Source organism: Sinocyclocheilus rhinocerous, unplaced genomic scaffold (genome assembly GCF_001515625.1).
Source record: "Sinocyclocheilus rhinocerous isolate Xijiao unplaced genomic scaffold, SAMN03320098_v1.1 scaffold883, whole genome shotgun sequence".
Taxonomy (NCBI): domain Eukaryota; kingdom Metazoa; phylum Chordata; class Actinopteri; order Cypriniformes; family Cyprinidae; genus Sinocyclocheilus; species Sinocyclocheilus rhinocerous.
Window position 1 is genome coordinate 59,593 of NW_015627244.1, and position 25,832 is coordinate 85,424.

General features: G+C 37.5%; 2 protein-coding genes across 3 annotated transcripts in view; both read right to left on the reverse strand.

Annotated features, from left to right (window-relative positions):
• Positions 1-265: 265 nt before the first annotated feature.
• On the reverse strand, positions 266-19,078 carry LOC107724674 (calsyntenin-3-like). 2 transcript variants are annotated; one of them, XM_016533692.1, is made up of 19 exons: positions 18,850-19,078; positions 17,786-17,852; positions 15,044-15,166; positions 13,362-13,572; positions 13,049-13,257; positions 10,163-10,312; positions 9,762-9,947; positions 9,131-9,418; positions 8,082-8,194; positions 7,756-7,915; positions 6,819-6,878; positions 6,490-6,638; positions 6,152-6,300; positions 4,691-4,917; positions 4,039-4,200; positions 3,062-3,207; positions 2,816-2,951; positions 2,412-2,596; positions 266-1,826 (listed from the first exon to the last, which is right to left on the reverse strand). In XM_016533692.1, the coding sequence occupies exons 2-19, from the start codon at positions 17,850-17,852 to the stop codon at positions 1,677-1,679; spliced, it is 2,871 nt and encodes a 956-aa protein (XP_016389178.1). In that variant the 5' UTR covers positions 18,850-19,078; the 3' UTR covers positions 266-1,676. The 2 variants fall into 2 exon arrangements, with proteins under 2 accessions (XP_016389178.1, XP_016389169.1); XM_016533683.1 differs by having other exon boundaries at positions 18,788-19,078.
• A 596-nt stretch (positions 19,079-19,674) lies between these two features.
• Positions 19,675-25,832, reverse strand: part of LOC107724688 (lysophospholipid acyltransferase 5-like) — an 18,492-nt gene continuing 12,334 nt past the window's right edge. Inside the window, exons 9-13 of the mRNA XM_016533703.1 lie at positions 24,505-24,671; positions 24,233-24,380; positions 22,327-22,482; positions 22,074-22,201; positions 19,675-20,945 (exon numbers count right to left, since the gene is read on the reverse strand). Of these exons, the coding sequence (XP_016389189.1) occupies positions 22,082-22,201; positions 22,327-22,482; positions 24,233-24,380; positions 24,505-24,671 (591 nt within the window). The 3' untranslated portion in view covers positions 19,675-20,945; positions 22,074-22,081. The remainder of the gene's footprint in view (positions 20,946-22,073; positions 22,202-22,326; positions 22,483-24,232; positions 24,381-24,504; positions 24,672-25,832) is intronic.

Here is a 25,832-nt window from a genome sequence, read left to right on the forward strand (position 1 = left end):
AAAATTGCAGGTTGAATAATTCATCCAATATATTAAGACAGGAGGTCATGTCCTGCCTAACAGGAAGGATTCATAGGCAATTCATTATTTATATTTTAAAACATTTCATATTCCATTCACAGCTCTCTAAATAATCACATTATGATCATCTGTGTGTAATCTGTTAATACATAATGTTTGTTTTAAAATATTTTTAATTTTAAATATTTTTAATCTGCAACTGTCATCTTTTCAAGACTATAAAAAAAAAACACTGACCATCTGCTGACGTTATCCGTGTGTTTTTATTATGAATTTTTTGAACAGATTAATTCTTCAGACGGTTATCAATAACAATCAATCCATATAATCCATGTCATTGTGTCTATAAGTATAGTTAATTGTCCCAATGGTAACCATTGTAATAATATAGCTTATTAATGCAAATTTATCCATTCTTAATATCACACTGCAAAAACAACAGGCCTTTATTTACTGACAAGTTTCCACTGTACACTAACACAGACAGAGAAATAGTCACAGGAAAAAGAGAGGAGGAGTGCGAGCTGGAAGGAGGAAGGGGTGGCACAGTTGTACATTCAGAAACCAAAAAAAGCAGTGGCAGTATCTGAAGAGTGTACGGATAGAGAAAGGACGGGGAAGAAAAGAGAGAGGGAGGATGATGGCAGAGGTGAAAAGTGTTCTAGGCATAACATTAATGTGCCTTTCTGTTCCACTGTGAATCAGATATTAACAAGTTTTTAAATTACACAATTGAACACACAAATAAATAGACATTCATCAAGCCAATCATTACCGCTCTTATTACTAATACTATTATTGTCATTATCACTGGATATTACCAATAGAGATATTAGAAAAAAATACCTAGCCTATCTGAAAGTGCAAAGACCGAAAATGAACGAAAATAATGGAACCGACAACAAAAAATGAGAATAATAGTAGTAGTCATTTGTATTTACATACATTTAAGTACAATCAAAACTGCCCAGGTTGAGCTAACATTCTGATACAGCAGAGGGCATTGCACTGTACTGTGTTTTTCGAGGTTGTGAGAAGAGGTGCACAGATTTGTGTGTGTGTGTGTGTGTGTGTGTGTGTGTGCATTGTGATGCTTAAAAGAAAGCACTTGCATACCTAGCTGGAGTCAATCACTATTACGAACCACCTTTACTGACTAGTCCTCTATATCTGTACATGTGAATTTGTTCAAGGAATGTATCAAGAGACAGATTGTGCAGAGGAAATACATCTTCTCAAGTGGTTTTGTACTCGGTGTACTGGGCACTAGACGTCATATTAATTACAAAAGGCTGTAATCTGAAACATTCGGAGTCAATTAGCTGATATGAGTTGACAATTAGTGTTTTCATTATGTTCGATAAAGTGTTGTGAGCACATCAATTGGAACGGTTGTAGGATGAATTAATATAATTGTGCCATTAATAAATATTGGGGTCTGGGTTGAGAGTGGCAAAGAGGGAATGCGTTGTGCATTGTGGGAGCGTACATTCCAGAGAGAAGCATTGCATTCCCAGAGGCTGAGATCCTATAATTGTGTCACTGGTGTGTTAGACACTTTGCATTTTCTTTGATGGTGCATCTGTGTGTGTTTGTATATTCCTGTGTTTTAAATGAGTGGGTGGTGTTTTAGTATGTGGGTGTGGTTAATTGGCTCAGTAGCGTCTGGGGGCGGAGTCTCTTCCCTCTTTCTTGATGATGATTCGTTGGTCATCACTGGTATCGTCGGGCGAATCCACTACCTCTTCCTCGTCGTCACACTCTCCTTCCATATCTGTTACAATTCCCATGCGGTTCTCATATGTCTAAGAGAGAGAATATAAAGAGAGATGCGTAAGATACCACACACATCAGTAATAATGCTGATACACTACCGTTCAAAAGTTTGGGGTCAGTAGGATAAAAAAAAAAAAAAATTTAATTAATACCTTAATTCAGCAAGGATGCATTAAATTGATCAAAAGTGACAGTAACGACATTTATAATGCTATTAAACATTTGTATTTCAAATAAATACTGTTCTTTTGAATTTTCTATTGATTAAAGATTCCTGGAAAAAATCTATCATAAAAAAATATGAAGCAGCACAACTTTTCTCAACACTAATAATAATAAGAAATGAGCACCAAATCAGCATATGACTTTTGAAGACTGGAGTAATTGCTGATGAAAATTTAGCATTGCCAACACAGGAATATATTACATTTTAAAATATATTCCAATCGAAAACAGTTATTTAAAATTGTCATAATATTTCCCATTATTACTGTTTTTTTTCTGTATTTTTGAGCAAATAAATGCAGCCTTGGTACTTTTCAAAAGCATGAAAAAAAATGTACTGACCCCAAACTTTTGAAGAGTCGTACATGTATCTACTTTTGCATTCATACCTCCATTGGGTTCACGATGATGGTGAGGGCCGAATCATCCCATTGGTTACTGCCTTCTTTGCCTCCGCCTCTTGCTCCTTCACCACGGCGGTGGATGGAACGGATGCGAAAGACACCAAGAATCACCATGACAACCAAGAAACCCACGCACACCATGATGATGACAGTTGCGGCTCCTGGAACAACTGTACACATGAGGAGAGAGAGACATTGTTTTTTCTTTATATTTGATCATTTTTTTAAAGGTTCATATGAGAATGTTATTATACTATTAAAATATACTCTGTTCAGAACTCAAAACTTTCTCTGCAGTAAAAAAAGACCATTTACTAAACATTATAAATAGGAGAAAAATTTGATATACCAATAAATACCAATAAAAAATGTCAGACTCAGACATGTACCTGAGTTGCGGTGTGGGTTGGGGAGTGTGTGTCCACTCAGTTCCCCAGTGTGATGGGATGGGTGGAGGAACTGCTGCTGGGACGCCAGCAGGTGAGACGGATGGTACAGACTGTCCAGAGAGTGCAGGAAGTTCACCTGAGCAAGTGTAGGAGAAAGCCAGACAGAGACAGAGAGAGTGTGAGTGTGTGTTACTTAAGTGATGTGTTTGTCCACATCAGTGTCATGTGTTCAGTGGTGTTCATTACCTCCAGCGTGAGCTCGTTGCTGGTGTACCGGCCGTTCATTTCTGAGCACGACAGACGGAACCTTCTTTCAAAACGAGCAGAGCCCTTTGCTAAGCGATAGCGAATGGAGCGCAACACATCCTCGTACACAGAGATAGACTCCGCTCCTGAAAGAGAAGGATTAAAGTCTTGCAGTTTTTCTATTTCCTGCTAAATAAATGAGAACGTGTTCATTATGTGTTTATGCTAAAGTAATTTATCTTTTTACTTATTGCATTCATTGCTGTTCAAAAGTGTGGGGTCAGTAAGATTATTTTATTTTAGAAAATAATACTTTATTCAGCAAGGATGCATTAAATTGATCAAAAGTGACTGTACAGCATTATATTAAATAGCAATGAAAGTAAAATATAATTTTTTATATTTTATAATATTATTGAAAATAATAAAAATGTTTCTTGAGCATCAAATCAGCATATTAGAATGATTTCTGAAGGATCATGTGACACTGAAGACTGGAGTAATGACTGCTGAAAATTCAGCTTTGCCATCGTAGGAATAAATTACATTTTTGAAATAGTTATTTTCACTATATTTTCTATTGTATTTTTGATAAAATACATGAGCATAAGGCTTTTTTTTTCCAAAGTAACTTTTAAAAAAAATCTTACTGACCATGTACATGATTTGCATTTATAGCCCCAAGTAGTAAAACTTAAACATGGACAAATGTTTTACATTATTTAATAAAATATGAAATCAAGTGACATTTATTTTGAAGTAGTACAACAAGTGGTAATGTTTACATTTCTAAAACACTGTATATTTTGTTCTAAATTAAGACAAAAATTATTATATTTGGACACTTTCTGGTAACAGTGACACTTATCCATCGTTAAGAGTACAAATAAGTGTCCAAATATTTTACACAGTGCTTTCCCACTGTTTTTATTACCAGTGAAGGCAATTTAAGCCATAAAGTTAATATAAAAAATTACCAGTGATGGCAATGTAGGCCGTTGTGTTAATGATGTCCAGTCCCCTCTCTTTTAATGCCTCCATGTCAATCAGAAGCTCCTCCCTTTCTGGGTTTAGCTCCTCCCCCAAGGGCTGGACTTCACACCCATCCAGAGTATGAGCCACAGCATCTGACATCAGTGCTGATAAAGAGACAGAAAAAGACTGAATAATTCTCTACCCTTTGGCCATAACACTGAAGTGAGAGAGTAGCAAAGGTCTGTCCGCTGCATTGCACAAGCCTAAAGTCACCGATAACAGAGTGAGTACAAGTTATCCTGTGGGCGAGTAAGTAACTCTGTTGCTTGTTTTGCTCTCACTTTCTATCGAGAGACAATACTTGCATACTAACTTGCAAATAATCTGATAAAGCCTTGACCTTGACTTCTTTATTAGAAAGCCTCTCTGCTGCATCGCCTCTGGACAAAACCAAAACAAGCTCTAAGACCGCAGATATTTTGTTCATAGTTATTCATCAAGTCGAGCCTCTGGGCTATTACAGGGTCTGATGTGTAGATCATTTTCCAAGGATAAATGAATAGAATCCATTTTGATAAAAAAGCCCTTATAGGGGTCATCCATCAAGCGGTGGGTTCACAGATTACTGTTTTAGGTGAGATGTTCAAAGCTTACCCCCTCCTTCCATGCCTTGAGCAGCTGTGTTCACAGCATGAGACAAGGAGCAGACGATACGGAGCTCAGGAAACAAGGGAACCCCTTGAAGGCCCTCAAACTCAGCGGCTGGCCGGGCCAGGTGGGGTCCCACCCCAGAGAGAGAGATCTGAGGGGCGTCAGGCTGGAGCACAACCAGGTAACCCTCCAGCTGTCTGAGAGAGAGACAGCTCTCTTCACTGAAACACCTGCAGAAGGACAAAGAGAATTATGATGATTTAAAGAGAATGCCTAGATACTTGAGAAAAAAGTATCTTAATATTTTTATGTCATTTTTATGTCATATTTGTATGTCAAACAATGGTTTATGATTATAATGTGTCACATTTACACATTTAATAATGCTTAGGTCAAATGGTCTTCCACAACAATGGAATTTTTTTTATGGTTTTAAAATAAGCCTCTTGTGCTTATCAAGGTTGCATTTATTTGATTAAAAATACATTAAAAGCAGCAGTATTGTGAAATATTATTACAATTTAAAACAATTATTTTCTATTTTAATACATTTTAAAATGTACTTTATTCCTGTGATGCAAAGCTGAATTTTCAGCAGCCATTACTCCAGTCTTCAGTGTCACATGATCTTTCAGAAATCATTCTAATATGCTGATTTGCTGCTCAAGAAAAAGTTTTTAATATTATCAATATTCAAAACAGTGATGCTTAATATATTTGTGAAAACAGTAATACATTTTTTCAGGAGCCTTTGATGAACAGGACATTCAAAAGAAAAGCATTTATGTGAAATAGAAATCATTATTAAAAAAATAACTGTCACCTTTGATTAATTTAATGCAACTTTGCTGAATAAAACTATTCATATATTTTAAAAACGGACCCCAAACGTTTGAATTATATGATTAATTGTGATTCATCTGATGAATTAATCAGAGCATTATATTCACGTTACTGTCTGCAACTTTGCATAAATGTGTGCTCATATGTTTATGTGAATATATGCCAATAAATCTGTGAGCAGCTGGTTAAATTAATCTCCATCTGGTAGTTGATACTACAGCTGGTCACCACAACCCACTGGCCTGATATCTGGTGACAGTAAAGTAAAGCCCTAAAATCTAAATGCTTGCCAAAAAACAGAGGGAGTTGTTTTCAACAAAAATTTATATTGTGAAATGTACACAGCTTCTTTACTCTGCACTTATCAGTCGATTTTTTCATCTCCTTCTTTTCAGCATGCTTTACTTGAAAGACTTTTCTTTTCTTTTTTCTTTTTTTGGCAATAACTACAGTATGGGTAATATTTTGTTATTTAATTTCAACTTGGGTAGTTAAAACTAACCTACTGTTGGTCACTGCAGTAAATTCATTTTCTGACAAAATTCATAAGACTTTAGATATGTTGGGTACGTTGAAATGCTGAAGAAAGATCATTATTTCGGTGTGTGGATGGTTGTCTACCTGAGAGAGGTGGTCAGTTTGAGCGGACGGACACCAGGTGTGGCAAATCGTAGAGAGTTCCTGTATGTCACCTGCTGAACAGCACGGTTGAAACTTTCAATGTCGTCTCCTTCTAACACCAGCACAGACTGGCTAGGGTTCACATGCACCTGAGGAAGGGACATTACAGGAACATTCCCGGTTAAATGTGACTTAAACACTATTGACAGAATAGAGTTGGACAAAATACAAATCAAAACCGTTATAGTAGCGCCCAAACATTTTTTAGGAAGAACTATGGGCTATATTACAGGTAAAGATGTAAAATAAACAAACTTTAATTAGTAGTGTTAATGTACCTTCATGCCTGAGCCTAAAGTCTCAAGGTCTCCGAAATCAAGCCCTTCTCGACAAGCATACAGGCACTCCACCACACTGTGAGGCTCCACATTTCCTGGACGCACAGTCACTCCTGACAAAAGCCCTTTGTAACCACTGACAAACTTCCCTATGAGCCAAAATGAGAAGATATATATATAAATATGAATCAATACAGACTCTTTTAAGGACATTAAACTCATACCGGCACTTAACTGAGTATCTCTATTGTTCTCAGATAGCTTATGAATAACACATCCACATCCACACACAAACATAGACAGATTCATTGTCCTGGTGTGCACCTTACCTGTCTCTTTACTCTCTGGCATGGTGTTGTTCACAATGTCTCTCGGTTTCTCTTCTGGCTCTACAGGAAGGAAAAAAGTGAGAAGTGAAAGGAAATGGATAAATACTTTAATGCATCTTTGCTAAGTTGCATTAAAGTTTAATGCATCAATTCAATGCATCTTTGCTAAATTAAAGTATTAAAATCGTACTGACTCAAAACTTTTAAAGGGTATATATGTTCTGTTATTTTGTATTGGTGTATTTTGTATTCAATACTGTATTTTGTATTTTGTATATACTTCTGAAGCTATATGATAGCTTTGTGTGAGGGACAGACTGGAATTTGTCAAAATTAATCAATATTTCCATTTGTTTCTCAGAATGCCAGCTAGATACAAGCTTTTGGTGGAGGTGAAGATTATCAGTGTGTATAGTTATTTCAATTTTTATCGTTTCAGAAAATTTCTATAATTCTACTTTTACAGTACAGAGCTTTAATTGTGTTTTTGTCTTTTATTGAGTCCCTGGTCAATATGAAATGGTGTTATATGACAAAAGCTGTGTAACATTAACAAGTTAAAAAATAACAGCATACAGTTTGAAATGATATGAGGGTGAGTAAATAATGGCAGAATGGTCGTTATTGAATTATTACTTAAAGCCTCTTCCCAGTGTCAAAACATCATTCTAGGAGGTGATTAACACAGACTAGGTGACCCAGTTAGAAGAACAGCAGGAGACGGAAAGCTTGGGCATCTTTCTACCACACACACACTCTAAACGAGTGCCACAGTGTGTAAGAACGATTCTGTTTAGTTGAATAATACATGAGTCTATTAATAGCTGAAACACATATAGTCTCAGAAAAGAACATGACTACAGATTTCTGCTCCACCTACTGCTGAGATCTTCACACCAGCCTCTAAGATTTATCACATGACTAATCGTTAAATTACCCCAGCATGCTCCGATGACCAGCTGCTGGTGTGGTGCTGGGTTGGGGATGGCTCCGTTGTCATGGATGAGTGCGGGGTCAAAGGTCACGCCATCCACGTAGAGTGTGACAGAGGGGAACTGCACACTTAGGGACAGGTGATGCCACTCACTGTCACACACCTGTCAGAGTCAGAGGTCAAAGGTCAGCTAAGCTCTACAACAACGTGTACACATGCAAATGTATTATATTTATAGCATTCAAAACAACACGTCTCATATAGTTCCTGTGACAGACTGTGTGTGACAGGATTAAAGTAACCAAGATTTGCTGTCACGGTTAGTTTACCTGTTCCAGTTTCCAAAGGAATTTGACAGGTCTTGCAGCAGACACATCCGGCCAATAGAAAAGAGAGAGACGACAGCCATGTACCGATAAGGAGTAGTGAGAGTACGAGTCATCTGGAAATGAGACCACAAAACTGTTTAGAAGAGCAGCTCAAATTTGAGTTCTTAAGCACTGACTACTGACCAGAGATGTCTGGCACTTCGCTACTAAGTTTCATGGTCAAAAATGCTAACCTTGGCAAGGTGTATTTGTCAAAATATCAGATTTGTGCATTAGAATACATTGTTTGTATTATTTATACATAATTACTTTGCTTATTTACTTTGCCATTGTTTCAATTTCATTTATTAATATTTTTATTAATACGTACACTACTGTTCAGAAGTTTGGGGTTAGTAAGATGTATTAAGATATTTAAAATAAATTAATACTTTTACTCAGTAAAGATGCATTAAAATTGAACAAAAGCGTAAGTAAAGACATTTATAATGTTACAAAAGATTTATATTTCAAATACATGCATTTTTTTTAAACTTTGTATTCATCAAAAAAAAATGTATCACAGTTCCACAAAAATATTAAGCAGCTTAATATTAAGCAATATTATTTTCAATTGGAAATGTATCTTGAGCAGCAAACCAGCATATTAGATTGATTTCTGAAAGATCATGTGACACTGAAGACTGGAGTAATGGCTGCTGAAAATTAAGCTTTGCCATCACAGAAATAACATGTTAAAATACATTTTAATATAAAACAGCTATTTCAAATTGTAGTAATATTTCACAATATTACAGTTTTTACTGTATTTTGATCATATAAATGATCAAAATGATTCATATAAACTTTGGGGAGCATAAGAGGCTCAGAAAAATCTTACCAACCCCTAACTTTTGAATGTGAGCAACTTTTTTAAAGGGGTCATATGATGCGATTTCAAGTTTTCCTTTGAGTGTGGTCAACAACTTTTTTTGTATTAAATTTTCCTGGCATTGGTACTGAAATGTTACTGAAATTTCAGTATGGTGATAACGCCAGCACAGACTGACCATTCTTTACAGTGCTGCAGATAATAGTCTCCTCCTCTTTACGGGTTCCCCTCGCCTGATTGGCTGGTGGCTGAGTGCTGGCCCCTCCTCTTCGCATCCACAGCTGCAGGGTGAAGTGGTCACCGGATACTGCCGAAGCAACTGAATCAGGTACTACAGCAACATGGGTGGAGCCATTGAAGGAGAAGACCAGGGATGAATCAGAAGATGGGAGAGTCGGCAGCGCGGCGGTCCAATTGGTTGCAGGAGATGGAGGTGGAAGGAGGTCAACTTCACCCCTCACAGCACCTGAAAACATTAAAAGCCTACACATTATTGATTTAAAAACAGGGCTGGTGTCAGCAAGATCAGCAAGAACTATAGAATTATTGAGAACACCCTAATTTTAAGGGATTTTCATCCTGCAGCTAATCTAAAGAGAAAGGAATGATTTGGGACATTTTCCCATCTGCTCTAAATGAGATAAACAGTTAGGCAACAGAGTCCGTAATAGATAAACTCCAAGTCCTCAATTTTCTGTTCGCTAATCATCTCTAATCCTAATGAGCGAGGATCTGCCATCATCAAATTCAAACCGTAGGCAATTTATCGAAGAAATGAAAAATTCAGGAAATAACTTAATCAAACGTACCACAGAGTCTGCGCACAGATCGATCTGAGTAGCTGTCCCTGTCACAGCCCTTCCCAATATGACCCGTTTGAAGCTCAACAGTAGCCTGGATGTTCCAAACCGTCTCCTCACACGTTTCCAAGTGCAGGTTTGGGAAGAGAGGGATACTGCCAGAACCAGGAGTGTACTCAATGCGCTTTGTCCATCCTGTAATTAACACACACACACACACACACACACACACACACACACACATAACGTCAGTTTTCAATTTTGTTGAATTCAGTCAAATTTTTATCAAATGCAAATATTTTTTTTCATAAGAAAAATAAGTACAATTTAATTAATAAATCAATTTAATTAATTCAATAAATAATAATAATAAATACAATTTAATAAATTAAATAAAAATAAATATTTACCAATCCAGCCTGGCTTGCAGGAAGGTTTTACTGTGACTATGACCTGAGCATCGGCCTGAGCTCGATTCTTCCCACAGTCAAACGCTGTCACCCAGAAACTGTGGACACGCTGGCGTTTAGAGTCCAGTGGCTCAGTGTTCTTTATGTTCCCTGAATTTGCAAGAGATAGAGTTTATAAACTCACAGGCCACTTTATTAGTTCATGTTCAACTTGTGTAGTTGAACAGTTGAGTTAATTAATGCAAAAATCTAATCAACCAATCACATGGCAGCAACTCAATGCATTTAGGCATGTAGACGTGGTCAAGACAATCTGCTTAAGTTCAAACCAAGCATCAGAATGGGGAAGAAAGGTGATTTAAGTGACATTAAACATGGAATGTTTTTTGGTGCCAGAAGGGTTTGTCTGATTATTTCAGAAACTGCTGATCTACTGGAATTTTCACAAACAACTGTCTCTAGGGTTTACAGAGAATGGTCCGAAAAAGAGAAAATGCCCAGTGAGTGGCAGCTCTGTGGGCAAAAATGGGTCTCATTGATGCCAGAGGTCAGAGGAGAATGGCCTGAGTGACTGGTTTGAGCTGAGAGAAAGGCAACAGTAACTCAAATAACCACTCCTACATGAAGTATGCAAAAGAGCATCTCTGAACACACAACTTTGAAGCAGCAGAAGACCACACCGGGTACCACTCCTGTCATTTAAGAACAGGAAACTGAGGCTACAATTCACATGGCCTCACCAAAATTGGACAATAGAGGATTGGAAAAAGGTTGCCGTGTCTGATGAATCAATTTTTACTGCGACACTGCGATGGTAGAGTTCAGAATTTGGTGTAAACAACATGAAAGCACGGATCCATCCTTTCTTGTATCAATGATTCAGGTTGGTGGTGGTGTGGGGGATATTTCCTCGCCACAATTTGGACTCTTTAGTACCAATTGAGCATCATTTAAAGGCCACAGACTACCTCCGTATACCATCTCCCTCCCTTTATGACCACAGTGTACCATCTAGTAATGGCTTTTCAAGCAGGTTAACACACCATGTCACAAATCTCAGATCATCTCAAACTGTTTTTTGGAACATGCCAATGACTTTACTATACTCAAATGGCCTCCACACTCACAGGATGTGATGAAATGAGATTTGCATCTTGGATGTGCAGTGGATCTGTGTGATGCTATCATGTCAATACAGACCAAAATCTGTTGCTGATGTTTTTAGCACCTTGCTGAATCTATGCCATAAAATATTAAGTCGGTCCTGAAGACAAAAGGGGGCCTAACCCGGCACTAGCAAAGAGGCCGGTGGGTGTATATCGAGCTAAATAAATACAGAGAACACTAAAAGATTTGAAAGTCAGAAGCTTTGGTAAAACAGACTCAGATTGGAAATAATAAAGCAGATTTAATACTGCCAGGGACACTGAGATTATGACAAAGAAACCAGAAGCATCAAAAGCAGCTCTAAATGAGAAATGTGAGCAAAAACAAACGGTGAAGGCCAACTGTGGACTGGAGGAGAGAGAGAGAGAGAGAGAGAGTAAAAGAACGATATTGAAGAGGCACAATAAATAAAAGGATATTCACACAGCGGTGTCTGGTTCAGCCTGACCCAAATTACGAAAGCAAACCACACACACTACAGCAGGAAAATCTGCAAAGTCATGGCTAAAAAGAGGACCTCTCTCCCTTGTGCGCCTTGCTCATTGTATCTTTCTCCCTTGTTTCGGTTTCTTTCCAATGGCCAGTTCCTTCTTCGTCAGCATTTGTCATGTTACAAAATGTCGGCTATTGATCGCTTCCCCCTCAGTCCGTCAATGGGTGCTCTGATCTGCATTGAATGATCAGGAGGGGTGACTATCCCTCCATCTCACTGCAGCAACTGGGCTATTCAGAGAACTGCCCTAAAAACCAGCTTAACATCAACATGCCACCTCATTTTTGAATTATTTGAAACGTTGATTAAAGCAATGATGATCTTCACAAGAATTATTATAATAGTATATATTACAATAATAATATTATGGGTATGAATGTAACAGCAGTTTTGGGCCATTTTAAAAACCTAAAAGTAAATTATATTAATTCACTGTGTCTTAAATAAAAGCACATCTCAAAGTAATAATATCATCACTGTAATAATATTATACTTTTAATATTGCTGAAAAGTTTTCTCCTTTATATGGGGACTTACATTTGGGATAGCTCACCCAAAAATTAAAATTCTGTCATCATTTTGTCATTCTGAAGAACACAAAAGAAGATATTTTGAAGAATGTTGTTTACCAAACAGACCACTGACTTCCACTGTATGGACAAAAAAAATATTCTTTTATGTTCCACAGAATAAAGAAAGTCATACAGGTTTGGAAAACATGGGGGTACATTATACAGATTTTTCAAACATTTAAATCCTTTTCAGTAAAATATGTTGCTAGCTGAATAAAAAACATCCTTGAGCTACATATGAAATGTTCATTATGCACTTTAAAGAGTACATTTTTTTATTCAGTCGAACAGTTTTTCATTTCATAACAAGAGTGAAATTGTATCCAACCTTAGAGTCTTTATTAAATCTTTTATGGAAGCTGCTGGCAACAGGGTAAGCATTTAAATAATATAATATATATACACACACACAGGCACCCCTACATTCCCCAGTTGTAAGTCGCATAAAAGTGTCTGCTAAATGAATAAATGTAAATGTAAATGTATATAAATGTATATATATATATAAAGTCGCAAAAATTGTGATTTTAATATGTTTTACATATATATTAAAATCACTATTTTTGTGACACGTCATCATCTGTCCCCGGTCACCCCTACATGAGATAAAAAGTGTATCTGTATTTTATCAATGCTGGCAGTTGTAGATCTCACCATCGTTGTCAATGGTGAAAGGGACGTTGGGTGTGATGATGTCATAGAAGCAGATCTGGCTGTACTGAGGTGAGCAGTCGGCATCAACGGCTTCCACTCGCACAATACGATCAAACAGACGACCCTCGGGCACCGATGCCTCATACCGACGCTCCACAAAGACAGGAGAGAACTCGTTCACGTCATTTACACGAACGTGTACGGTGGCCCTGGGAAAAGTGAGTTAAGAGTGTAAGAATGCAACGGGTCTGGCATAAATTTGCAGAAATCAGATTTTTAGGAAAATTCCATCTGAACAGAAGAAATCTCTTACTTGTGAGACTTCTTACTGTTGGTCCCGTCAGGACCTTCACCGCAGTCATACGCCTGGATGGTGAAGCTGTGCTCCTTCTGGCTTTCACAGTCCAGAGGCTCCTTGGACCGAACCAGACCTTCTCCAGTGGAGCGATCCAACACCACTGCCTCAAACTGTGCCGAACCAGAACCACCTGGTCCGTTATGAACCTTAAACCCACAGATCTCCCCTGAAAAGAGAAAATACATCTGCACTGACTACATTTGAATAAAATATATTTTGTGTGTGACTGACAACCTTTGTACAAATCCTTATTTAAAGTGCCATTTACTACACAAGTAAAAAAAAAACATTGATGTGTGAAATGATGTGAAAAGGGCTGCTGAGTGCTCTTCTGGAAGTAAACACTTGTCTGTGTTCAGGAAGTGCTGTCACACATGACACGGCACTGTGAATGTTAGCTCAGCCTGCCGAGGGGGGAGGTCTGTCAGCCTTAATCCCTGTGTAATTCGTGTAATTTGTGTAAACATAACATGTAATTACTTACCACAGTACTAAACTAGCTGCTAGAAGCTCCAAAGTTGCCCCCCTCCCCGTCAAAATAACCCTTACACCAAACCCTTGACTAGACCCTGTCAATTAGAAGTACACTAGAAATATTAAGTGTCCTTTCCACACTTATAAGCATAAGAGGTTATATTTACTGACGAAAGGTGCGGTTACATTTATCGCTGTTCAGCGAATGTTCACCAGCCATTTCAATCTATGCAATCAAAAAATTTGCATGAGGGCGAAAGATTTTAGCTGCGTTAACCAACAGAAAGCTGCTTTGTTTGAAAGTGATTTCTGTGTGAGCTGTGCTTCATACACTATTGACCTGAACTCAACACAGCATGACTGTAATGCATAAAATTGAAAATTGGAAATACCTTACTAATATTACATGCACAATTAGTGTTTCCTTTTCAAAGTTGAGGTGTAGAGGTTATATTTACCGACTTAAGGTGTGGTTGTTTGGTGAATTTTGACTGGCAAAATTCAAGTATTTCAATAAGAATCCATGCAAATGGGAATTTGGCGTAAGGGCGAATGATGGTTTAAAGACCTTTTTTGCCCATGAAATTTTGTTAATGAAAAATGAATAGAATCTTAAACAAATCCAATTAGAGTTATATTAAAAATGATCCTTGCTCTTCCAAGCTTTAGAATGGGAGTAGGCAGGTGTTTTTTTACACCTAGGATGCTTTGAGGGTGAGTAAAACATGGGCTAATTTTCATTTTTGGGTCAACTAACGCTTTAAATGGATTAATAACCATAGCGTGACTATAAAGATGTGGTCACATTACCAAAATTTTGGAGAAATTTTGCAGAAAAATAAGATCATTTGTCTATATACCTTAGCCAGGGTAGCACCATATTTAGGATTTAATTTTTTACGAGTCTATGAGGGATAGGAGTGCAATGTGTTCAATGTATTGTACTGTTATTTAACAAACCAAGCAGCTTTCTGTTGTTCAGAGCAGCAAATTACTATCTATCAATCAACTATCCAAACGTGATGTGAAATCTGAGTAGGGAAATCTTTCGCCCTCACGCAAAATTCCTTATTGTGTGGATTCTTATTGAAATGACTAATACTGAAATGGTAAATGTGTCTGCACCTTAACACATAAAGGTGCAACATTATCAGCATCTTTACCTGCATAGTGCAGCGGTGCGTCTTTATCCAGGGCGAACAGAGGTGGGTTGAGGAGGACAGTGTTGTCGTTTTCCATGACGATCCCTTGGTACTCCGTTTCGATCCATGGCTTGTGTTTATTGGCTGAGAAAGAACAATCACAAAAGCAAGGGACAGGCGTGAGAGCCACAGGAACAAGCTGTGATTCGGAACAAACAGCTTTTTTTTTTAACAAGACTATTTATAACACGGCGTTATGAAGGTGAGTGAGTAGAGGTTCAAAGACGAACACCAGCAGTCCAAGCCAAAGGAATTTGCAACAAATAAAAAAAAGTTGTGCTAAAATACGTTAGTGGCAGATGGTGCAATGGTTCAACCAGCTGTACATATGCATAACACTTGCACATTAAGTTACAAACATACCCATATGGGGATCGACTGAAACTGTGTGATGGTCACACAACACAACACACACACACACAGCACGCCACGCCACGCCTCGCTGCTTTGCAGAGTAATTAGGTGTAGAGATGTTTGGCCTGATCGCACACCGTGAGGTATATTGCGCCTATCACTTAAAAACAGACAGATAGCTTCTCTTAGAATGCTTGGAGAAAGACGGAACCATGCAAACCTACATTAAACACCCTGAAAATTAGAAACCCCTACTGGCCCGGGGTTGTTCTGGCTTGTGCTGCATTGCCACAATAATTTTTACATTCATTAGCTTGTACATTCCATTTTTATGCCTTGCAACTTAAACATTGGTTTGCTGTGATGTATTTTTGCATTGTTGCTACAAATTTTGTTGATTTGTCACTGAGATCACGTTATCTAGCTGGCTAACTTATGCCCGGTTCAGACTACACGATTTTAGCTCGATTTTGCCACAATTTGCTTGACGTAGGGTGTCGTGGGGATTCGTAAACGACAATGGGCATCAGGACGCAAGATTCCATCGTTTCAGCTCGTGTAGTGTGTCATAGTGGACGACAACCGATTCCGCGTCTGCGATGCTTCACAACATCACGACAGAAAGACTAGCATGTTTAATTTTTTTTCTGTCACATTGGTGACGTAGAATTATGAGATAAGAAAAATGCTGGCGAACTATAGCGGAAGCGCTTCAGCAATGTTTACACTCTTGTTTCCGGAAGTCAGTCGCTAGTTCCGCCTTCTCGATGACATCATGCGCGTCGTTAAAGATCAGTAAAATAAAAAAAAACAAATTAAGACTTATTCAGCACAGACACATTAAGCTGATTCAAAGTGACAGTAAAGACGTTTACATTCTAAAAAAAAACTATATTTTATTTTTAATAAATGCTACTGTTTTAAACTTTATATTGAGCAAACATCAACCCTAACATCAAATTTAATTTAAATAAAAAAATATTTTTCGACAACAAAATTAAGCTTGTAATGATTTCTGAAGGAATATGTTACACTGAAGACTACAGTTTGCCATCACAGGAATAAATGACATTTTAAAATATATTAAAATAGAAAAATGCTTACTGTTTTTACTGTATATTTGGAAAAAATGCAGCTTTGGTGAGCATAACAGACTTCTTTCATAAACATTCAAAAAATCTTTCTGACCCCATACATTTGAATAGTGAATATTTATATATTAAATACCAGTATGAATGTAAAAAACATCAATTTGTTTAAACAACTTATATGAAAAATGTATAAATATTTCTAGCAAAATACATATAGCTAACAAATAACAATCAATCATTCTTTTGCCCTGGTGCCAGTTAAAACGTTGGCAAGGTGCGTAAAAATCATAACTTCTAATCCTTATTACTGAGCCCTGTTTCATAAAAACGATTTAAATCTCTTGTCATATGATAGCCTACTATACTACTAGACAGTGTGCTGACCACTAACTCAATGCAGCAATCTTTTTCATGTGTGGCTACATGCCGTCCACCTCGCTCTCATATTTCAAGTCAATCTGTCTTTTTTTGCCATTTATCCACCTATCCCTCTCTCTCCCTCCCACCCTCCCACGTTCCTCCCTCTCATCCCTCACTCAGCCATATAACATTAATCTGAGCATCAGAGCACTGGATTACTCCCCGGATTACGGACTGAGCGACAACGCTGTGCATCTCACTCCATTTATCACACGTGCCACTTTCCCACACTGACCGGAGCATTTTGAACGACTCCGTCAACAGCTGTGACAGAGGATAGAAAGATCAACGCATGTCTGTGATCCCACAGAGAAAAGTTAGCCGTAAATTAAGAAATATAGCATCTCCGGTTTCCCACGTGTGTAAAAATAGCAGAGACGAGAATAGATAAGCTTTCACCCTTTTTCTTCAAGGACAAGAGTCGACCTCTTACTCCCCCTCTCTTTTTCACAGAGATCCTACAGTATATATAATATATATCAGCATCCTTTCTGTCCTTCTCCAAATTTTGCTGTCCCACCATCATCTAGTCGCTCTCTTGTCATTCCATCACTTTCTTCATCATGTTGTCTCTTCCCATGCCACCTTGAGATGCGGCCTACCTTTTGTGATCTCTACAAAATCTACTGTTGTCATTCATAAAGGAGGAACACATTTATTAACTGACACGATTTCATACTCAACATCCGTAACATACAGCCAAACGGATTGAGTTTCTGGTTTAAATGAAATGTATGTGCATGCCAGAGCTGCGAACAGATATGTTAATACACTCATTTGCACTTAATCATCGACACAATGCTCAGTATCAACATTCAAAAGGATGGAGGAGACTGACCTTTGTTGCCATGGGCAACCGAAGTCAAGCAAAAGAGGAGAAAGGAGAGAAAACTCATTCTGGCCATCTGAGGGAGGAAGGAGGGGAAGGACAGAGGGAAATAACATGCATTAACCTGCTATGAAGCAGTTTAAGATAGAGGACAGAGGAGAAACAGAGAAGCGCAAAGACAGAGACAGAGAGACAGACATATTTCCTTGCCTGCATTTCCTTAAACGTAAACATTAAAAAGGGGTCATATGATGCGATTTCAAGTTTTCCTTTCTCTTTGGAGTGTTACAAGCTGATTGTGCATAGATAAGATCCCTGAAGTTGCAAAGACTAAAGTCTCAAATACTCCGCTCTAGGTAAATGTGAATATGATATGCAATACCCTTGACATCATTTTCGTGGCCTAGTATGGCCGAGGAGGTCTGGCTCCCATTTGAGATACAGTATGTCGACTATTATATAGCCTGCTGTATTTACTAGTGACAATCAATGCTCAATAAAACCTTGGTATTAAGCGAATTGAGTGCGCGTGAAATTGAGAAGTCTGCGCATCCTCGCTCACACGCGCATGCAGGTGTATCCTCGCGAATGTAGCACATAGGCAGGTTTGTTAACAGAATATCAAATGTGTTTCATCAAGACGCTTGTCCTCGAATAACATCTGATCTGAAAAGATTGATATAGGCTATGTCATTTACTTACATTAGTATTTTTATAAATATAAAGCTTAATATCTTCCAACTTGGATGACGGACAGATACGTGATATAACCTACTGGTGTTTACAACGCGACATTAAAACGACCGGTGTTATAGCTCACTCATACATCTCACACATATATGCGACAAACACAAATCGATTTTTAAGCCTGTAAATGAATTCAAGCGACCCAAAATTCGCCATATCATGTAATTAATTTTTCAAAGCAGAGAGCCGTTTAGATGATATAGCACCTGTGTCACGCGCAAGAATTGAATTATAAATATAATTTTGGGATCAAATGTACGTTACCGTGAGGTGTGCGATGGTACCCCGCTCAGTCTCCTCTAAGCATCCGTCACACACTCACACACCTATGACAGCCTGATGCCCGCCGACACACCGAACGCAACGGCTGGGACCTCCGGTGCCTCCCGAAACGACTCGAACTGCGGAAAGGAGCCAAACTAGAATTTGAAGATTAGATACGAAGAAACCTATGCCCCCGTTTTCGGTGGATGCCGTGAGAAAAAAGAGACGGTGTGATATATCTCCTCCCTCTCGCAGTTTCTTAACCCGCCCACACTGCGTCTCTCTCGCTCGCAGGACTCGCCCCCGGTGAAACGCGAATTTACCAATCCTACTGCGACTAGGGCTTGCTTATTAATATTAATTAGGCAACCCTCCGCCATTGGAAAGTAACGACGCAGCTCATTAATATTCATTACCCAGGCAGCGTTCATTGGAGAACAATAGCGTAATTACATAACGATAGATAATATGCAACAACCAAATCGTCGCTATAGGTAGCCACCAAGCGAGATTAACATAATCTACTTAATATTAATGAGCTAAGCATTGTTTATAGTAGGAAACGTATTTGTTCCTCCCGTTTAGCGGTCTCGAAGTCAGCGAGATGGCTGGCTGTGTGATACATCTGGGCTTGGAGGGAAGCGTCAGGAGACTGATGTGTACTACTGCTCATCGTCAAACCACACATTTACTTCTCACTTCGAGTTTGTAATGAATGTCATTTGTGAATGCGTTTGAACTCCTCACGCTCACAATCTGTGCTTCAGCTCTAGGGCCCAGACTGCAAGATGACGTCATATCGGCTCCCACAGCAGACAGATATAAAACCCTGACACCACAATTCAAAAACACCAGAACACACTCCAGCAGACTTTGTTAAAATCCAGCATTTTTAATGAGTATTACAAAAAGACGGTTTTGTTTAAAAGTAGTTGTTTTCTCTCTCTCTCTCTTTTGTACATTTGGTAGCAATAAGGCAGTAGTTGTTTCCCAAAAACAATTTTTACATCCATAAAATTTCCAACCACATGTATAAATATTACAAAACAACTTTGATGCTACAGTGAGAGAGGCAGTGAATCTGGGTGCAGGTTGTAGCCCTCACTGAAGAGTCTGTATGTGTATTTGTACCAAGGATCTTCAATATGTCATGTCATACAAAACTGATACAAAGGCAAATATGCATAGGAATTATTGAGAGCAGATCCTGATGTGCGATGAGAAATACGCACCCACACTTTTTAAGGATTTAACACAGCAGTTTTTAATAGTGCCATTGGTGTGCACAATTTACTAAAATACTTGTTATAATTTAAATACTCTGCTCTTAATAATACTGACACAAATTTACCATCATATTCATGATTCTGGTTAGTAGCGTTTATGTTACTGTCGTTTCTGTTTCACTTGTGCTCATACGCTGGACAAAAAGATTTGTTGGAGAAAAATGGAGTGAAAGAGAAAAGGTCAGATGGATGGACAGACAGTGTTAAATGGAGTGAGAGGATGGAATGACAGAATGATGATCCTTTTATGAAAGTGCCAAAAAAGCTATACAAAATGTAGTTACCATAAAACCCATTCTTAAAAAAAGAAGAATGCCCATCAGAAGTTGTCTGGTCACAAGAAAAAATGGTTATAAAAATGAAAAACATTCATTTGTAATGCCAGGCGATGCTCAGTCACTGTTTACTGCATTTTTTCACATTTCATTGCCTTTTTAGGGTAAGTGAGGTTGAAATATTCCTAGCAAAGGAAAATAAAACATCTCATTTGTTTCCATCTTTGAAATGCGTGCTCTGCGTCCCCTCTAAAAGTGCACACGTGACCCCAGTTCTCTGATTAGACAGGAAACAGGAAATGAGATCATTACTAAGTAATGAGTGCAATGGTATGAGCAGACACAGTGTAATTATTTTTAGCCACCAAACATCAGGAAATCTTATTTCACAAATATTGAACCTCAGAAATGCTTGTATTTCTGCAGCTTTTAACCTTTTTCATTACAGTCCACCCAAAGAATGCCAAAAACTTTCCAACGGACTAACATTTGTACACACACACCAGTCCGGTATGTAAATAGTAATATATTACTAAAGGCCTTAAAATTTGTCCTCTTCAGGCGCTCTTTAAAAGTCACAGTTCACTTCAGTCAAACCTGTGTAAGAGAAAGAGGAAAAAAGTTGATCATTTTACATCTTCACACAGTCACATCTAAAGCACTTTCAGTAAGAGACTGCTAAAGAATCTGCTTCTCAAATCCAAAAAAAGTGGCGCAAACAAATAAATAGATGTTCTACAAAGACCTGGATGAATGAAACACTGCAGCAGAGGGATGATACACATTTCCTACTGGATTTAAATGGCTTATGGTAACACTGATCCTAACTGAATCATCAGTCATGATCTAATGAAGTATGATTATGCTGCTTATAAGTCCTCCAGGGAAGATACATGTTGGAAAGCCATTATTAAGATGTGGGGTACGGGTTCAAGTGATTTGCGTCAGAATAAAAAGCACACGGCAACTGCTTATTTCTCTTTGCCACTTCTAGGAGTTTTTTTTAGTGCTAGTGGAATTAAAGAAAGAACGAAAGATGTGCATTATGTACACGATTTTATTGCTCTTTTAGATATTTAACTTTATCTTAACTTTATCCAAACTACACAAAATATGTACAAACTTAATTGTATTTTATAATTAAGCTCTGCTCAAAACATCACGTTTGAGGTTAGATCAGAATTCAAGAATATTTGCAAGGTTTGGAAGAACAGTGTGCTGAATTTTTCATGCTTTTGTTTACATTTGTTTTTTTAAATGATAAGTTATGACTTTTTGCACTAGCAACATGCAGTAACATAGATCAAATGATGTACACTACCGTTCAAAAGTTTGGGGTCATTTCTCATTTAGAATCAATTTCAAAGATATGCTTTTTATTGATCAATGAATCCTGAAGAAAAAAACATAATGGTTTTGACACAAATATTAAGTAGCACAACTGTTTTCAACATTAATAATAATAAATGTTTCACCAAATCAGCACATTAGAATGATTTCTGCAGTCTTTAGGATCACATGAAATAAATACCATATAAACTGGGCAAAGAATATTTTGAGTTTCCAACTTGCAATTATGTAATTGTGAAGGTGTTCATATGAGCACTGATATGCCAGCATTAGATTCCACAGGAAAGAATAGATGTGACACTCACTCAGAAAAACAGTGAGAACAGACAGGTGGTACAAACAGTAGAGTTTAGAAGAGCGAGATGCTACATTTACCATTTTAATTAATCCTCCTTTTTCTCACTGCCTCTTTTTCGAGGCACGAACACCTTGCGGAGGTATGGCAGGACGAGAAAGGCAATGAAGAAAAAGATGTGACCAGAGAAATATATAGAGGAGTACACCTGGAAAACAAAAGCATTTCAAATGTAAATGACACTAGCAAACACTTGGATGGATACAGGAGGTAAAGATCATGAACATCCCACTTTCAACATCAGATTCATGATGCTGAGGAATAAGAACACACCTTGAGCCACTTGTCGTACGTGAAGAGGCAGAATGGCACCAGAGGGTATCCCATAAAGAGCCAGTGAATTAACTGCTGTACTACATATACAAATGGATACAGATGACTCTGAGCAATAGATGTCAGCAAAGGACTGTCCCGCACCAGTGTCTCAGCCTGCAAAAACATTTACAAAACAGTTTTAGCCACTTTCTAAAGCCTTTGTCTAACAGCATGTGTCCACTTTTGCAGAAGAAATGCTCTATATGCTATTCAAGTTGTATGAATTAACATTAACTTATGCTTTAAGAGTAAACAATGAACAATGCTATATTAATAAATGGACCTTTTTCACATTTCTGGGGTTCCCAGAAATGAAAGTCGTCATTGTTGGGGAAACTTCTATAGTGGTAAACGAAAATAAAACAAATATTTTGTGTGTTCTCATTTGCCCCAATAGCAAAGGAAAACACAAACTATAGCGTAAAAAATGTACATTACTTTTTTTTTTTAAATGAAAATATAAAAAAGCGGCTAGATTTACAATGTTGAAACACATCACAGTCTGTGAAAAGGGTCCATTAACATTAACCTAGATTAATAAATGTTGCTTGCTTTGCTTCCCTGTATGAGCCTGTCACTCAGTTCCCATAAAAAATCAAGTGAAAACACTTCGCTCCACTCACTCCGCACCGGTGGACACATACCACAAGTAAACATACACAATGTTTCAATCTCGCCTAGAGCCAGAGTTCACTGAACAATATTACATTACAACTCGTTTTCTTTTTCTCCTGAGAAGGTAAATGATCAAGCTCTACCATCAGCATTCATCAAAAAAATGTGTTTTGTCTCAGACAGGAAATGTAATTTGTAAAATATTCCATCGACTTTCATTTAATGTCTACTGATGTCTCACATTTTCTGACGTGAGCACTATTTGTCATTTTCAAAACAGGACTGTGAGATGCTTCCTCATATACTCACAGCTGTCTGCAACCTGTAAGATTGCGTTTTACAAGCAAACTACTTGCAACAACTGCAATTCTTAGGTACCATACTGTCTTTGCCAGCTGAATCTCACCATCTGTTTCTATGTTTGAAAATGCAGTTTAGTACCTCAATCACTCATCTCAATTGGCGTCAATAAGATTTTTTTTAAAAGAAATTAACACTTTTATTCAGAAAAAATGCATTGAATTGATCAGTAAAGTGACAGTAAAGACGCGTATAATGCTACAAATTATTACTATTTTAAATACATGTTGTTCAACAAAGAATCCTGAATAAAAATGTGTCATGGTTTCCACAGAAATATTAAGAAGCACAAATGTTTCTTGAGCAGCAAATAAGCATATCTGAATGATTTCTGAAGGATCATGTGACACTGAAGACTGGAGTATTGATGCTGAAAATTCAGCTTTGCCATCGAAGGAATAAATTATATTTCACAATATATTAAAACAGAAAACAGTTATTTTAAATTGTAATAATATTTCACAATATTATGGTTTTAATGTATTTACTAAATGCAAACTTCAACAATCTTTCCAACCCACTTATGAATAGAAGTGTGTGTATGTATGTATGTGTGCATATATATATATATATATATATATATGTACACACACACACACACACTCGGTGTAAGCTGTTCAAGATGCATTTAATATTTGAAAACCTTACTAGTGATCTATAAGTATTCTACAATGCAGTTAGTTTTGCTCCATCCCTTACATAAGAGCAAGACTATAAATCCTTAAATTCTTAGTGTGTTACTAATCTCAGAAACACTGTCTCTTCAAAGCTGTAAACTTTCAGATCTGCCTTCGCTTGGCATGAAAGTATGTGACTCAAAGACTTCAGTCTTCTTGATTCTAAACAACTTCACGCCTCATGTCTGGTATAGCAATGTTGCCATGGTTACCTGTCTCTCCACATTGACAATGATGAACTCCAAGGAGAAGCAGATGAGGTACCCTGAGTGCAAGCCGTGCCAGACCGCCAGGAATAACAATGTGAACATTTGAGATAACAACTTGTTACCCAAAAACCTCAGCCTCTTAAACACTTGCCTGTATTAAAGAACAAGGGTGGAAAGAAAAGAGAAATTAAGAGAAAATTAATTGACACATACATTTAAAAAAAAAAGATTTTGAAAGACTCTGATTGCAATAAATGTCAAAAGCATGTGCATACCTGGCAACCCAAGCATTTGTGTTGATGTTGAAGGAATTGATGGTTCCTGTGAAGAGCGGTGTGGTCTCAAATAGCCACAGCCTCACATTTGCACAGGCATCCCATTGGTGCTCCCCTTTTTCGTTCTTCCCATTATAGCCCAGCCCAGAGAGTATACACACACCTTCCTAAGTATAAATATATCAATATAAATATATGAGAGAGAAATCTGCATTCAGTAGGTGCGTCCCGAATTGCGTACTTCTGTACTACTATTCTATGATGCTTTGTAGTGTAAATAGTGAGAGTAGTGCGTTCACACTGAAATTTCCAAAAGAAAAAGTGCACTTAAATAACCGAAAAAATGAAGTGTGGAATGTTGGACACTTCATGCATTCAACTGTCGCAGCTTTAATTATGTTGCGAAGGGGGAGGGGCTATCATACTCAATGACAAAATAACCTTGTAAAATTCATACACTACATGGTTGAGTACATAGTGCATAAGTACATACTGTATACGTGCATAGTGTATAATGCGTCATTTGGGATGCAGTTAGTGATTTTGGACACTGAAGTCACACATATTTAGGGCCCTATGATTTCCGTGATGCTGAATCACGGAATCCAGTCACAAAAACGGAATTTGTCAAATTTTAAATGAATTAATCAAAAGTAGACCATTACACTTAAATCAAATCGTGATATGGACTAGTATCTGTATATATTAAGCCGCAAAAAGACTATTTAAATATGAATCCTGTATGTTCTGTGTGTCTCTGTGAACGAATGGCGCAGACGCGCGGTTTAGTTTACTACACACACACTGAACCGCGCATGATGCTCGCGGTGATTTCAGCGTCTCCACCGTCTCTATAAATGAGGACATAATTACATGAACAACATCTCCAGAACTGCTCTGAGAGTCACTTCCTGAGCATTTTACCGTTTCATTTAAAACTAGCCTCATATCATACATACACAGAAATGTAAATTTAGAATCTGGTAACAATAAAACATATGGTGGCAAAAAATAAAACCGGGCCCTAAACATGTAACTTTTGTTAAACTTTTAATAAAGTGATATGAAATTATGCAAGTTTCATGATTTTAATTAGTTAGACATGCTTTTGATTAATAAAATTCAATTTAACCATTAAAAAAGGAGTCCAGAAAAATGGAAACGGGTAAAAAACTGAATCCAGAAAAAAATAAAACTGAATCCAGAAAAATTAAAATGGATTCATAGGGCCCTACACATAAAAAAAAAAATCATCAAAATATTTTATTTGAAATCATTACACAGATAACAGCAGACTGTTTAAAATGTTAAGATTTAAATTTATTTAT

Coding starts and splice junctions, on each gene's coding strand:
- LOC107724674 (XM_016533692.1), bottom strand. CDS start 17,852: ATGGCCAGAATGAGTTTTCTCTCCTTTCTCCTCTTTTGCTTGACTTCG. Junction 15,167..17,785: donor GGTTGCCCATGGCAACAAAG/GTCAGTCTCCTC, acceptor GTTCTTTCTCAG/CCAATAAACACAAGCCATGG. Junction 1,827..2,411: donor TCATCGTGAACCCAATGGAG/GTATGAATGCAA, acceptor TCTCTCTCTTAG/ACATATGAGAACCGCATGGG.